This window comes from Pseudophryne corroboree, chromosome 10 (assembly GCF_028390025.1).
Source record: "Pseudophryne corroboree isolate aPseCor3 chromosome 10, aPseCor3.hap2, whole genome shotgun sequence".
Taxonomy (NCBI): domain Eukaryota; kingdom Metazoa; phylum Chordata; class Amphibia; order Anura; family Myobatrachidae; genus Pseudophryne; species Pseudophryne corroboree.
This window is the reverse complement of record NC_086453.1, coordinates 86,465,788-86,481,287: the sequence shown is the minus strand read 5'-3', so window position 1 is coordinate 86,481,287 and position 15,500 is coordinate 86,465,788. Positions and strand designations below refer to the sequence as shown.

The 15,500-nt window shown below is 48.1% G+C and overlaps 1 protein-coding gene across 4 annotated transcripts in view; it reads left to right on the top strand.

Moving 5' to 3' along the window:
* Window positions 1-11,115, top strand: part of PRRG2 (proline rich and Gla domain 2) — a 151,186-nt gene extending 140,071 nt beyond the window's left edge. For all 4 annotated transcript variants that reach the window (XM_063942572.1, XM_063942574.1, XM_063942571.1 and 1 more), the window contains one exon: window positions 9,623-11,115. In XM_063942572.1, the coding sequence (XP_063798642.1) occupies window positions 9,623-9,653 (31 nt within the window). In that variant the 3' untranslated portion in view covers window positions 9,654-11,115. The remainder of the gene's footprint in view (window positions 1-9,622) is intronic.
* Window positions 11,116-15,500: the final 4,385 nt, after the last annotated feature.

The window sequence follows — 15,500 nt, the reverse complement described above, 5'->3', positions numbered from 1 at the left end:
TAAAAGAAGTAAGAGACCATCTTGCAGGTGCTTTGCGTGCGTGACAATGCCTCGCCTCCACATAAAAGCATGCAAGAGGCTTAGTGCTCTTATGCATGCTGCAGTCACTGACAGCCAGAACCCATTTACATTGTTACGGAACCATTTACATTGTTACAGAACCCATTTACATTGTTACGGAACCATTTACATTGTTACAGAACCCATTTACATTGTTAGAGGTCAGCCAAATCATGTTATAGGGTTTCCCTGTGCAGCAGCATGACCCATGTATAGTGGGGGATCCAGACTATAGATCAACATAGATTAGGTCAACCCCATAAGGCAGACATGGCTGAAAGGTCGACACTGGAAAAGGTTGACATATTCATATGATCGACGCATGTTTTTGTTTTGTTTTTTTGGGCTTGTTCCTTCCTTGACTATCCATGTCACATTCCTACAAATAATGGTCCCAGATGAGAACACTATCCACATTAGCCTTAAAAATGAAAAAAAAAAAAGAAATGTCAACCATTTTTGTGTCAACCATTGTCCATGTCGAACTTGTGTCTGTCGTCCATATGGGGTGGACCTAATGAATGTAGATCTTTTATACCACACCTGTATATTGGGGGTAATTCACATGTGGTTGGAGTTGCTGCACACGCAGCAAAGTACCGATTATCACATCAGACTACCAATCGATTATCGGTACTTTGCGCATGTGCAGGAGCCGTTCCGCAACTAATGCTGATCAGCATCAGGCTGTCAGTAATTGGCAGTCTGATGCTATTTGGGGACGGGGAAGGGGGTGGTGACGGCCTCCGTTTCTCCAAACTGAGGCGTGGCACAGGGGGTGCTGCATTACCATATTAGTGCTATTGCTAGTGGTTCCATGTCAGTAGCAGCGAAAGCACCTCCGTCCACATCTGAATCAGGCCCATTATGAATATGAGTGGGGGTAATCTGCAGCAGGCCTCCCATTTAAGGCAGCAAGAATAGATCTCTACAAACTACTGGCAAATATTTCTCTAACGTCCTAGTGGATGCTGGGGACTCCGTAAGGACCATGGGGAATAGACGGGCTCCGCAGGAGACTGGGCACTCTATAAGAAAGATTTGGTACTATCTGGTGTGCACTGGCTCCTCCCTCTATGCCCCTCCTCCAGACCTCAGTTAGATTTCTGTGCCCGGCCCGAGCTGGTTGCACACTAGGAGCTCTCCTGAGCTGCTAGAAAGAAAGTTTAAAATTAGGTTTTTTATTTTACAGTGAGACCTGCTGGCAACAGGCTCACTGCATCGTGGGACTAAGGGGAGAAGAAGCGAACCTACCTGCTTGCAGCTAGCTTGGGCTTCTTAGGCTACTGGACACTATTAGCTCCAGAGGGATCGACCGCAGGACTCGTCCTTGGTGTTCGTTCCCGGAGCCGCGCCGCCGTCCCCCTTACAGAGCCAGAAGCATGAAGATGGTCCGGAAAATCGGCGGCAGAAGACATCAGTCTTCACCAAGGTAGCGCACAGCACTGCAGCTGTGCGCCATTGCTCCTCATACACACTTCACACTCCGGTCACTGAGGGTGCACGGCGCTCGGGGGGGGCGCCCTGAGCAGCAATAATATCACCTTGGCTGGCAAAAATAACCACAATATATAGTCCCAGAGGCTATATATGTGGTAATTACCCCTGCCAGAATTACAGAAAAAAGCGGGAGAAAGGCCGCCGAAAAAGGGGCGGAGCCTTCTCCCTCAGCACATTATTCCCTCACAGTTCCGCTGGAAGGAAGCTCCCTGACTCTCCCCTGCAGTCTACACTACGGAAAGGGTAAAAAAGAGAGGGGGGCACTAAATTTGGGCGCAGTTTAATATAATAAGCAGCTATAAAGGGTCATAATTCAGTTAGTCCCTGTATTATTATAGCGCTCTGGTGTGTGCTGGCATACTTTCTCTCTGTCTCCCCAAAGGGCTTTTGTGGGGTCCTGTCTCCTTGTAAGAGCATTCCCTGTGTGTGTGCGGTGTGTCGGTACGGCTGTGTCGACATGTTTGATGAGGAGACTTATGTGGAGGCGGAGCAGATGCCTATTAATGTGATGTCACCTCCTGCGGGGCAGACACCTGAGTGGATGGATTTATGGAAGGAATTACGTGCAAGCGTCGACTCCTTACATAAAAAATTTGACGACATGCCACATGCGGGACAGCCGGCTTCTCAGCTCGTGCCTGCCCAGACGATTCAAAGGCAGTCAGGGGCCCTGAAACGACCACTACCTCAGATGGCAGACACAGATGTCGACACGGATACTGATGCAAGTGTCGACGACGATGAGTCAAATTTAATGTCCACTAGGGCCATTTGTGGCATGATTGAGGCAATGAAAGAGGTATTACACCTTACTGATATAAACCCGGGTACCTCAAAGAAGGGTATTATGTTTGGGGAGAAAAAACTACCTATAGTTTTTCCCCCATCTGAGGAATTGAATGAGGTGTGTGAAGAAGCGTGGGCTTTCCCCGATAAAAAAAATTGGTGATTTCAAAAAAATTACTAATGGCGTTCCCTTTCTCGTCAGAGGATAGGTCACGTTGGGAAACTCCCCCTAGGGTGGATAAAGCGCTCACACGTTTGTCTAAAAAGGTGGCACTACCGTCTCCGGATACGGCCGCCCTAAAGGAACCTGCTGATAGAAAGCAGGAGGCTATCCTAAAATCTATTTACACACACACTGGTGTTATACTGAGACCAGCTATTGCCTCAGCCTGGATGTGCAGTGCTGCTGCTGCTTGGTCAGATTCCCTGTCGGAAAATATTGACACCCTAGACAGAGACACTATATTGCTAACCATAGAGCATATAAAAGACTCGGTCTTATACATGAGAGATGCACAGAGGGAGATCTGCCGGCTGGCATTTAGAATAAGTGCTTTGTCCATCTCTGCTAGGAGAGGCTTATGGACTTGGCAGTGGACAGGAGATGCAGATTCTAAAAGGCACATGGAAGTTTTGCCTTATAAGGGTGAGGAGTTATTCGGGGACGGTCTCTCAGACCTTGTTTCCACAGCAACGGCTGGGAAGTCTGCATTTTTGCCCCATGTCCCCTCACAGCCTAAGAAAGCACCGTATTACCAAGTACAGTCCTTTCGACCCCAGAAAAACAGGCGCGGAAAAGGCGGGTCCTTTCTGTCTAGAGGCAGAGGAAGGGGGAAAAAGCTGCAACACACAGCCGGTTCCCAGGACCAAAAGTCCTCCCCCGCTTCTTCCAAATCAGCCGCATGACGGTGGGGCTCCACAGGCGGAGCCAGGTACGGTGGGGGGCCGCCTCAAAAATTTCAGCGATCAGTGGGCTCGCTCACGGGTGGATCCCTGGATCCTTCAAGTAGTATCTCAGGGGTACAAGCTGGAATTCGAGGCGCCGCCCCCCCGCCGTTTCCTCAAATCAGCCTTACCGACGACTCCATCGGGCAGGGAGGCTGTGCTAGAGGCCATTCACAAGCTGTATTCCCAGCAGGTGATAGTCAAGGTACCCCTACTTCAACAAGGTCGGGGCTACTATTCCACACTGTTTGTGGTACCGAAACCAGACGGTTCGGTGAGACCCATATTAAATTTGAAATCCTTGAACACTTACATAACAAAATTCAAGTTCAAGATGGAATCGTTCAGGGCGGTTATTGCAAGCCTGGACGAGGGGGATTACATGGTATCCCTGGACATCAAGGATGCTTACCTGCATGTCCCTATTTACCTTCCTCACCAGGAGTACCTCAGATTTGTGGTACAGGATTGCCATTACCAATTCCAGACACTACCGTTTGGACTGTCCACGGCACCGAGGGTGTTTACCAAGGTAATGGCAGAAATGATGATACTCCTTCGAAAAAAGGGAGTTTTAATTATCCCATACTTGGACGATCTCCTTATAAAGGCGAGGTCCAGGGAGCAGTTACTGGTCGGAGTAGCACTATCTCAGGAGGTGCTACAACAGCATGGCTGGATTCTGAACATTCCAAAGTCACAGCTGGTTCCTTCCACTCGCTTACTGTTCCTGGGGATGATTTTGGACACAGAACTGAAAAAAGTGTTTCTCCCGCAGGAGAAAGCCAAGGAGCTGTCATCTCTAGTCAGAGACCTCCTAAAACCAAAACGGGTATCGGTGCATCGTTGCACACGAGTCCTGGGAAAAATGGTGGCTTCATACGAAGCAATTCCATTCGGCAGGTTCCATGCGAGGACCTTCCAGTGGGACCTCTTGGACAAGTGGTCGGGATCGCATCTTCAGATGCATCAAATGATAACCCTGTTTCCAAGGACCAGGGTGTCTCTACTGTGGTGGCTGCAGAGTGCTCATCTTTTAGAGGGCCGCAGATTCGGCATACAGGACTGGGTCCTGGTGACCACGGATGCCAGCCTTCGAGGCTGGGGAGCAGTCACACAGGGAAGAAACTTCCAAGGACTATGGTCAAGTCAGGAGACTTCCCTACATATAAATATTCTGGAACTAAGGGCCATTTACAATGCCCTAAGTCAGGCAAGACCCCTGCTTCAAAACCAGCCGGTACTGATCCAGTCAGACAACATCACGGCAGTCGCCCATGTGAACCGACAGGGCGGCACAAGAAGCAGGATGGCAATGGCAGAAGCCACAAGGATTCTCCGATGGGCGGAAAATCACGTACTAGCACTGTCAGCAGTGTTCATTCCGGGAGTGGACAACTGGAAAGCAGACTTCCTCAGCAGACACGACCTACACCCGGGAGAGTGGGGACTTCATCCAGAAATCTTCCTACTGTTGGTAAACCGTTGGGAAAGGCCACAGGTGGACATGATGGCGTCCCGCCTCAACAAAAAGCTAAAGAGATATTGCGCCAGGTCAAGGGACCCTCAGGCGATAGCTGTGGACGCTCTAGTGACACCGTGGGTGTACCAGTCGGTTTATGTGTTCCCTCCTCTGCCTCTCATACCAAAGGTACTGAGAATAATAAGAAGGCGAGGAGTAAGAACGATACTCGTGGTTCCGGATTGGCCAAGAAGGGCTTGGTACCCGGAACTTCAGGAAATGATATCAGAGGACCCATGGCCTCTACCGCTCAGACAGGATCTGCTGCAGCAGGGGCCCTGTCTGTTCCAAGACTTACCGCGGCTGCGTTTGACGGCATGGCGGTTGAATTCCGGATCCTAAAGGAAAAGGGCATTCCGGTGGAAGTCATTCCTACGCTAATAAAAGCCAGGAAAGGAGTAACCGCGAACCATTATCACCGTATTTGGCGAAGATATGTTGCGTGGTGTGAGGCTCAGAAGGCCCCAACAGAGGAATTTCAGCTGGGTCGCTTTCTACACTTCCTGCAGTCGGGAGTGACTATGGGCCTAAAATTGGGTTCCATTAAAGTCCAGATTTCGGCCCTATCGATTTTCTTCCAGAAAGAACTGGCTTCACTGCCTGAAGTTCAGACTTTTGTAAAGGGAGTGCTTCATATTCAGCCCCCTTTTGTGCCTCCCGTGGCACCTTGGGATCTCAATGTGGTGTTGAATTTCCTAAAATCACATTGGTTTGAACCACTTAAAATTGTGGATCTGAAATATCTCACGTGGAAAGTGGTCATGTTATTGGCCTTGGCTTCGGCCAGGCGTGTGTCAGAATTGGCGACTTTGTCTTGTAAAAAGCCCTTATCTGATTTTTCATATGGATAGGGCAGAATTGAGGACTCGTTCCCAGTTTCTCCCTAAGGTGGTATCTGCTTTTCACTTGAACCAACCTATTGTGGTGCCTGCGGCTACTGGGGACTTGGAGGATTCCAAGTTACTGGATGTAGTCAGGGCCCTGAAACTTTATGTTTCCAGGACGGCTGGAGTCAGAAAGACTGACTCGCTTTTTGTCCTGTACGCACCCAACAAGATAGGTGCTCCTGCTTCTAAGCAGTCTATTGCGCGCTGGATTTGTAGCACTATTCAGCTGGCGCATTCTGCGGTAGGCTTACCGCAGCCTAAATCTGTAAAAGCCCATTCCACGCGGAAGGAGGACCTTGAGTTCTCTCATTCGGTGCTGCAGAGTCATCCGCACTCTCCCGCCCGTTTGGGAGCTTTGGTATAATCCCCATGGTCCTTACGGAGTCCCCAGCATCCACTAGGACGTTAGAGAAAATAAGATTTTACTCACCGGTAAATCTATTTCTCGTAGTCCGTAGTGGATGCTGGGCGCCCGTCCCAAGTGCGGAGTGTCTGCAATACTTGTATATAGTTATTGCCTAACTAAAGGGTTATTATTGAGCCATCTGTTGAGAGGCTCAGTTATATTTCATACTGTTAACTGGGTATAGTATCACGAGTTATACGGTGTGATTGGTGTGGCTGGTATGAGTCTTACCCGGGATTCAAAAAATCCTTCCTTATTGTGTCAGCTCTTCCGGGCACAGTATCCTAACGGAGGTCTGGAGGAGGGGCATAGAGGGAGGAGCCAGTGCACACCAGATAGTACCAAATCTTTCTTATAGAGTGCCCAGTCTCCTGCGGAGCCCGTCTATTACCCATGGTCCTTACGGAGTCCCCAGCATCCACTACGGACTACGAGAAATAGATTTACCGGTGAGTAAAATCTTATTTTTGTTGTTTGTGATTTGGGGCCTGATTCAGAGATGGACGGACGCAGTGGAGTCACTGTGCATGTGTCTAATAGGCCCTACACACTGGCCGATCCGCCGCCGAGCTGCCCGACGGCGGATACGGCCGACGGGCGACCCAGCGGCGGGGTGGCAGTGACGGGGGGGAGGGAAGTTTTTTCACTCCCCCCGTCACCCGGCTGCATTGAAGTGCAGGCAAATATGGACGAGCCGACGGGGCACCAGCGATGAACGAGCGCGGGGCCGCGCATCGTTCATCGCTGGAGCCTCCACACTGCACGATATGAACGTTAGCTCGTTCATATCGTGCAGTCATGTTGGCCAGTGTGTAGGGCCCTTTAGTTGCACCGTCGCAGTGAGGCTTTATTTCCAAGTGATTGACAGCCAGGGAATGTTTGTGCGTGGTAATGGAGGGTGGCCACTCAAAACGCAGGCGTGTTGTAACTGTTTGGGGGGCGTGTCACAGCTTGCGACTGTGATCCGGTGTGCCGTTAAAGTAGCTCCGACGGCCATGCTGCACACCCATAGGGTTAATCATAAAGTCGATGATCGGCTGTGCGTCCGATGGTTGCATCTTTGTACACTATTGCAGATCTCGGACACCGCCAGTGGAAGTCTCAGTACAAATCTTAGTGACTGCGACATTTGCTTATTTTTGCACAACCACTGCTTATTGGATCACAGTTGCGATGGTATTTGCGACTGAATCAGGCCATGGGCTACATGCAGGATATACAACATTTGTGCTCATAAACGTGTGAAAACTTAAATCTCCGCTAGTTAACAAAGACAAATGTTAGAAATCCCCACTGTTTTATTTGGCAGGGTCGTCTCTGGGGTCAGTAATACCCGGAGCACCAAATAGCCTCGAAAAGGGGACATGACCTCATGGGTAAAGGGCGTGGCCTCTCTACCTGTCCCCATTTGTATCACGCGCCCTGCATTTCCAGAGATGCTGGGCTGCCCCCATAGAATGTGGCTGCACTGCCACCTTCTCCTCAGTGACCGGAACCAGGTGCTGCACAATAATGTTACAGTCCAGGAACTGGCTCTCTGCCACTGAGGGGGAGCCGGCATTTTGGTGTCATCCCTCAGTGGGTGACACCCAGGTGCAGTCCGCATATCCTTTGTGACTCCTCTGATATTTGGCTCTGCTTTTTGCTTCAGAACCAGGTGTAACAGATAGTTGTAGTGTATTGTGTAAAAGCAAAAAATATTTTTGGTTCTTTATTTTACCCTCCCAATATCCTGCAAAAAGGGGGGGAAAAACCTCTCTCCGCTCAATATACAAAAAAACCCCAACAGAAATTAAATTCTCCAGTAGCGATTAGAAAGGAAAGCGATTCCTGGCGAGCCCAACAAAGTAGCCATGGTGAAAAGTACCTCCGAACCTAAAGGGATAATATACAGTACAAACAGTGCATTTTAGCTTTTTTGTTTTTTTAAAGCTTGTTTTTTTGGCATTATTATATTTTAGATATAGAGGGTGAGGGGCCCTAGACTGTACACCCTAGCTGCGTGTAATGAGGGGTGCTACCTTGCTGAGACTTAAGGTGTGTACACACGGTAAGTTTTTTTCATTCGATTCTGACTATATAGTCAGAATCGGATGAAAAGATAGTGCAGATCGCAAGGTGACAGTCACCTTGCGATCCCGATCCGATGCCGATGCGCGGCCCCGCGCGGTCGGCATCGGCAGAAAAAATAGGCTGTGCAGGCAAGTCAATCCTGACTATCTCTATAGAAGAGATAGTCAGGATTGACACTTAGCCAAAATCGCACATAGCCAGCATCGCAAGCACACTCATTATGTGCTTGCGATACTGGCTAAGTGCCGACCCGGCCCCCTGTCGCACGGTGAGAATCGGATAAGTCCGAATCTCACCGTGTGTATGCACCCTTAAAGTACTGCACATAGAGAAAAAGATGCAGGTGCACTATGCACACATTATTACTCAAAATTGAGATAAATATTACAATTAAAGATCAAATAAGAGGTTTAAGGGAAGCTGTTGAAAAAACGCAGGCGTGTCATGGCTGTTTTTGGGGCGTGTATCTTCTGGCGGCTGCGTGATCGTACGTACAAATACATGGCGTCTGAGTCACTACTGCTGTGGCCACCCTGCGTAGCCATATACCAATCCTTAGCTAGTTCTCCGTAATTGCATAAAGGGCCTAATTCAAGGTTGATTGCAAAATAAAATTTTCCTCTAATGGGCAAAACTATGTGCACTGCAGGGGAAGCAGATATAACATGTGCAGAGAGAGTTAGATTTGGGTGGGTTATTTTATTTCTGTGCAGGGTAAATACTGGCTGCTTTATTTTTACACTTCAATTTAGATTTCACTTTAAAACCACTTAACTGACGATTTTTCCCTTCAAAAGTGTTAACAACATTGTTTTTTAAAATTAATTTTATTTAATAAAGTTGAAAAAGTATTTTTTTAAATATTTAAACATTATATTATGCACATCTGCAGAACGGATCTCCTCGTCAAAAACGGAGGGACAGGGTGGGACGGCGCAGTTGCATGAAATCTGACCATGCCAGTTAAGTGGGTGTTACACACCCCACCCAAATCTAACTCTCTCTGCACATGTTATATCTACCCCCCTGCAGCGCACATGGTTTTGCCCATTAGGGGAAAATTTTATTTTGCAATCAACCTTGAATTAGGCCCATAGTCCGCTAATGTGTATGTAACTGTGATTGAGCTTGCGATGAGTCTGGTGGGCGTCTCTTTTCATTTCTGGGTGCCAGTTTCACTTGCTAACATTAGCAGGTCCGTAGCTTAGAGAATCGCTATTGAATTTGTGCGTATAAACATGAATTGGGCCCAATGTACCATGTTTTTAAAGTCTACAAAGCGACTTTGACTCCTGCTTGAGAAAAGCGCTATATAAATAAAATTATTATTATGATTTCATGGGGGCATATACATTATTATGATATGATGTGTGATTTTTGTTTGTTTGGGTTTTTGTTCTCCTGAAGCATGTCTTTCACTGTCTTTTCTTCATTATCTTTTAGAGGTTCCACCAGAACAACCCCACCCAGCTGAAGTTAAAGGGTCTGAGTGGACTAATGTGGGTGCTTCTGTAGGGCCAGCGTGTAACTTGTGCGTGAGAGGGGGACAAATGCTCTGGAACAAAGTATTTTGTCTATGGATTTTAAAAATATTGCCGTCACCAAAGAGCAGACCACTGAACCAGCATTGTGACTTGTATTAATGTTTACGCTCTACTGGAAGAAATAGATTTTGGCCCAGTTTCCAGGACACAGACTCAGTAGCTGAAGTTGCTCATTTTCGGTTACAACTTGACCGTTATCTATTGCACAAATAGAGTGCTGCTCTAGGATGCCGGTTTACTAAAAGACATGGATTCATGAAAAGCTCTGTCTTTCTGGCTTGGAGTATACCATGTTGAACATTAATTTCAGGGATATTCAGTGAGCAGGGTCTCTTCATTAGGTTTGATAAAAGATAGAGAATATTAAATGTTCTGGTTGGAGTCGGAAGCCAGTTAATGCCTAGTTTCTTATGTACTTACTGTAGATTGGTTTAGTTCAGCTCCGCTGAATATTTTTAATGTAATTGCTTGGACAACACAACATCCAGCCATTCTATAAACTGCAGAGGAAATTCATTCAATCTGTCACAATGCTACTCCACAAATCATTCTGCATGCCCAGAATCCCCGGCTCCACTGCTCTAAGGCCTTCAAGTTTACATCTCAAGCAGCCTTTTACTGCCCATGTCAAAATGAGGCGGCTTAACGATCAGCCTTCTATATAAAGCAGGGGATTTGCAGGTTTCTGAATTCCTATTGCAGACTTATGTGTGCTGTGCAGTCCAATTGGCATTGAGCTGATACACAAGGCTGCATCGCAGTGTTATCGCCAGGTGGTCATTTTAACTCAATATATGTAGTAATGCAGCCGGCACCCTGAAGATGAATTTACTCATTTGTTATCTTCAAAGAGAGAAAATGTCTTGGTTACTGTGAAATGTGCAAATTTTTCCCCCCAATGTTTTTAGTAATGAAAAAGAGGTTTTCCCCAAAATGTGTACTTTATTCCATTCGTGTAAAATAGAAATTGTTAAAGTGTACCCGTCTGCAACGCATGCAGGGGCAGCCAGTTTACGGGATAATGCCATGTTCATGTACAGTCAACATACTCATACAATACTGAGGTACAGGACACAAAATGGCTGCCTCCACACTGTGTAGGAGATGGGCCAAAGCAACTAGTGGTCAGACGGAACATGACAATGTTTCAGCTTGTTTTACTGGATGGTGTCCATCTACACATTGCTTTGTTATCCAAGCATTGTTATGTATTTTGTCTGTCTGTTTTTTTTGTGTGGGGAGAGGGAATGTTAATAGACAGTGTGATATAATGGACTTTTTATGTTGTTGTGTTTTGTGTTTTTTTCTTTGTAAATTAGAAATACATTTCACTGATTTGATGCCTTAACTAAATTTGTATTTTTAAATAAAGACGATTTGTTAATAATGTTGCACACTGTGGAGTGAGTATATTTATCTCTATTTTATAAACATATCATTGTTATTTATATATATTTCTCTGACGTCCTAGTGGATGCTGGGACTTCCGTAAGGACCATGGGGAATAGCGGCTCCGCAGGAGACTGGGCACAAAAAGTAAAAGCTTTAGACTAGCTGGTGTGCACTGGCTCCTCCCCCTATGACCCTCCTCCAAGCCTCGGTTAGATTTTTGTGCCCGAACGAGAAGGGTGCATGCTAGGTGGCTCTCCTGAGCTGCTTAGAAGTAAAAGTTTAAATAGGTTTTTTATTTTCAGTGAGTCCTGCTGGCAACAGGCTCACTGCATCGTGGGACTAAGGGGAGAAGAAGCGAACTCACCTGCGTGCAGAGTGGATTGGGCTTCTTGGCTACTGGACATTAGCTCCAGAGGGACGATCACAGGTTCAGCCTGGATGGGTCCCGGAGCCGCGCCGCCGGCCCCCTTACAGAGCCAGAAGAGCGAAGAGGTCCGGAGAAATCGGCGGCAGAAGAAGTTCCTGTCTTCAGATAAGGTAGCGCACAGCACTGCAGCTGTGCGCCATTGCTCTCAGCACACTTCACACTCCGGTCACTGAGGGTGCAGGGCGCTGGGGGGGAGCGCCCTGAGATGCAATAAAACATGTTTAAACCTTATATGGCTAAAGAAATACATCACATATAGCTCCTGGGCTATATGGATGCATTTCACCCCTGCCAGTTTGCCTAAAAAAAGCGGGAGAAAAGGCCGCCGTGAAGGGGGCGGAGCCTATCTCCTCAGCACACAAGCGCCATTTTCCCTCACAGTTCCGCTGGAAGGAAGGCTCCCAGACTCTCCCCTGCAGTCCTGCTACAGAATCAGGGTAAAACAAGAGAGGGGGGGCACTATTGGCAGCTAATATAAAACAGCAGCTATAAAGGGAGTAACACTTACATAAGGTTATCCCTGTATATATATAGCGCTCTGGTGTGTGCTGGCAAACTCTCCCTCTGTCTCCCCAAAGGGCTCGTGGGGTCCTGTCCTCTTTCAGAGCATTCCCTGTGTGTGTGCTGGGTGTCGGTACGATTGTGTCAACATGTATGAGGAGGAAAATGATGTGGAAGCAGAGCAATTGCCTGTGTTAGTGATGTCACCCCCTAGGGAGTCGACACCTGACTGGATGGTCGTATTTAAAGAATTACGTGACCGTGTCAGCACTTTGCAAAAAAATGTTGACGACATGAGACAGCCGGCAAATCAATTAGTGCCTGTTCAGGCGTCTCAGACACCGTCTGGGGCGCTAAAACGCCCGTTACCTCAGATGGTCGACACAGACCCAGACACGGATACTGAATCCAGTGTCGACGGTGAGGAGACAAACGTAATGTCCAGTAGGGCCACACGTTACATGATCACGGCAATGAAGGAGGCATTGAATATTTCTGACACTACAAGTACCACAAAAAAGGGTATTATGTGGGGTGTGAAAAAACTACCAGTAGTTTTTCCTGAATCAGATGAATTAAATGAGGTGTGTGATAAAGCGTGGTTTTCCCCCGATAAAAAACTGCTGATTTCTAATAAATTATTGGCACTATACCCTTTCCCGCCAGAGGTTAGGGCGCGTTGGGAAACACCCCCTAGGGTAGATAAGGCGCTCACACGCTTATCAAAACAAGTGGCGTTACCGTCTCCCGATACGGCCGCCCTTAAGGAACCAGCTGATAGAAGGCTGGAAAATATCCTAAAAGGTATATACACACATACTGGTGTTATACTGCGACCAGCAATCGCCTCAGCCTGGATGTGCAGTGCTGGAGTGGCTTGGTCGGATTCCAGGACTGAAAATATTGATACCCTGGATAGGGACAGTATATTATTAACTATAGAGCATTTAAAGGATGCATTACTATATATGCGAGATGCACAGAGGGATATTTGCACCCTGGCATCTAGAGTGAGTGCGATGTCCATTTCTGCCAGAAGAGCGTTATGGACGCGACAGTGGTCAGGTGATGCGGATTCCAAACGACATATGGAAGTATTGCCGTATAAAGGGGAGGAGTTATTTGGGGTCGGTCTATCGGACCTGGTGGCCACAGCAACGGCTGGAAAATCCACCTTTTTACCCCAGGTCACCTCTCAGCAGAAAAAGACACCGTCTTTTCAAACTCAGTCCTTTCGTTCCCATAAGGGCAAGCGGGCAAAAGGCCACTCATTTCTGCCCCGGGGCAGAGGAAGGGGAAAAAGACTGCACCAGGCAGCCTCTTCCCAGGAGCAGAAGCCCTCCCCCGCTTCTGCCAAGTCTTCAGCATGACGCTGGGGCCTTACAAGCGGACTCAGGCACGGTGGGGGGCCGTCTCAAGAATTTCAGCGCGCAGTGGGCTCACTCGCAAGTGGACCCCTGGATCCTGCAGGTAGGATCACAGGGGTACAAATTGGAATTCGAGACGTCTCCCCCTCGCCGGTTCCTGAAGTCTGCTCTACCAACGTCTCCCTCCGACAGGGAGGCGGTAGTAGAAGCTATTCACAAGCTGTATTCCCAGCAGGTGATAATCAAGGTACCCCTCCTACAACAGGGAAAGGGGTATTATTCCACGCTGTTTGTGGTACCGAAGCCGGACGGCTCGGTGAGACCAATTTTAAATCTAAAATCCTTGAACACTTACATAAAAAGGTTCAAATTCAAGATGGAGTCACTCAGAGCAGTGATAGCGAACCTGGAAGAAGGGGACTATATGGTGTCTCTGGACATCAAAGATGCTTATCTCCATGTCCCAATCTACCCTTCTCACCAAGGGTACCTCAGGTTTGTGGTACAAAACTGTCATTATCAGTTTCAGACGCTGCCGTTTGGATTGTCCACGGCACCACGGGTCTTTACCAAGGTAATGGCTGAAATGATGATTCTTCTTCGAAGAAAAGGCGTCTTAATTATCCCTTACTTGGACGATCTCCTGATAAGGGCAAGGTCCAGGGAACAGTTAGAGGTCGGAGTAGCACTATCTCAGGTAGTGCTACGTCAGCACGGGTGGATCCTAAATATCCCAAAATCACAGCTGATTCCAACAACACGTCTACTGTTCCTGGGGATGATTCTGGACACAGTCCAGAAAAAGGTTTTCTCCCGGAGGAGAAGGCCAGGGAGTTATCCGAGCTAGTCAGGAAACTCCTAAAACCAGGCCAAGTGTCAGTGCATCAATGCACGAGAGTCCTGGGAAAAATGGTGGCTTCTTACGAAGCGATTCCATTCGGAAGATTCCATGCAAGAACTTTTCAGTGGGATCTGCTGGACAAATGGTCCGGATCGCATCTTCAGATGCATCAGCGGATAACCCTATCTCCAAGGACAAGGGTGTCTCTCCTGTGGTGGTTACAGAGTGCTCATCTTCTAGAGGGCCGCAGATTCGGCATTCAGGATTGGATGCTGGTGACCACCGATGCCAGCCTGAGAGGCTGGGGAGCAGTCACACAGGGAAGAAATTTCCAGGGCTTGTGGTCAAGCATGGAAACGTCTCTTCACATAAATATCCTGGAACTAAGGGCCATTTACAATGCCCTAAGTCAAGCAAGGCCTCTGCTTCAGGGTCAGTCGGTATTGATCCAATCGGACAACATCACGGCAGTCGCCCACGTCAACAGACAGGGCGGCACAAGAAGCAGGAGGGCAATGGCAGAAGCTGCAAGGATTCTTCGCTGGGCGGAAAATCATGTGGTGGCACTGTCAGCAGTGTTCATTCCGGGAGTGGACAACTGGGAAGCAGACTTCCTCAGCAGACACGACCTCCACCTGGGGGAGTGGGGACTTCACCCAGAAGTCTTTCAAGTGATTGTAAACCGTTGGGAAAAACCAAAGGTGGACATGATGGCGTCCCGTCTCAACAAAAAACTGGACAGATATTGCGCCAGGTCAAGGGACCCTCAGGCAATAGCGGTGGACGCTCTGGTAACACCGTGGGTGTACCAGTCGGTGTATGTGTTCCCTCCTCTGCCTCTCATTCCAAAAGTACTGAGAATCATAAGAAGGAGAGGAGTGAAGACTATACTCGTGGCTCCGGATTGGCCAAGAAGAACTTGGTACCCGGAACTGCAAGAGATGCTCACGGAGGACCCGTGGCCTCTACCTCTAGGAAAGGACCTGCTCCAGCAGGGACCTTGTCTGTTCCATGACTTACCGCGGCTGCGTTTGACGGCATGGCGGTTGAACGCCGGATCCTGATGGAAAAAGGCATTCCAGATGAAGTCATCCCTACCCTGATCAAAGCCAGGAAGGATGTAACTGCGAAACATTATCACCGCATTTGGCGAAAATATGTTTCCTGGTGTGAGGCTAAGAAGGCCCCCACAGAGGAATTTCAACTGGGTCGTTTCCTGCATTTCCTGCAAGCAGGACTGTCTATGGGC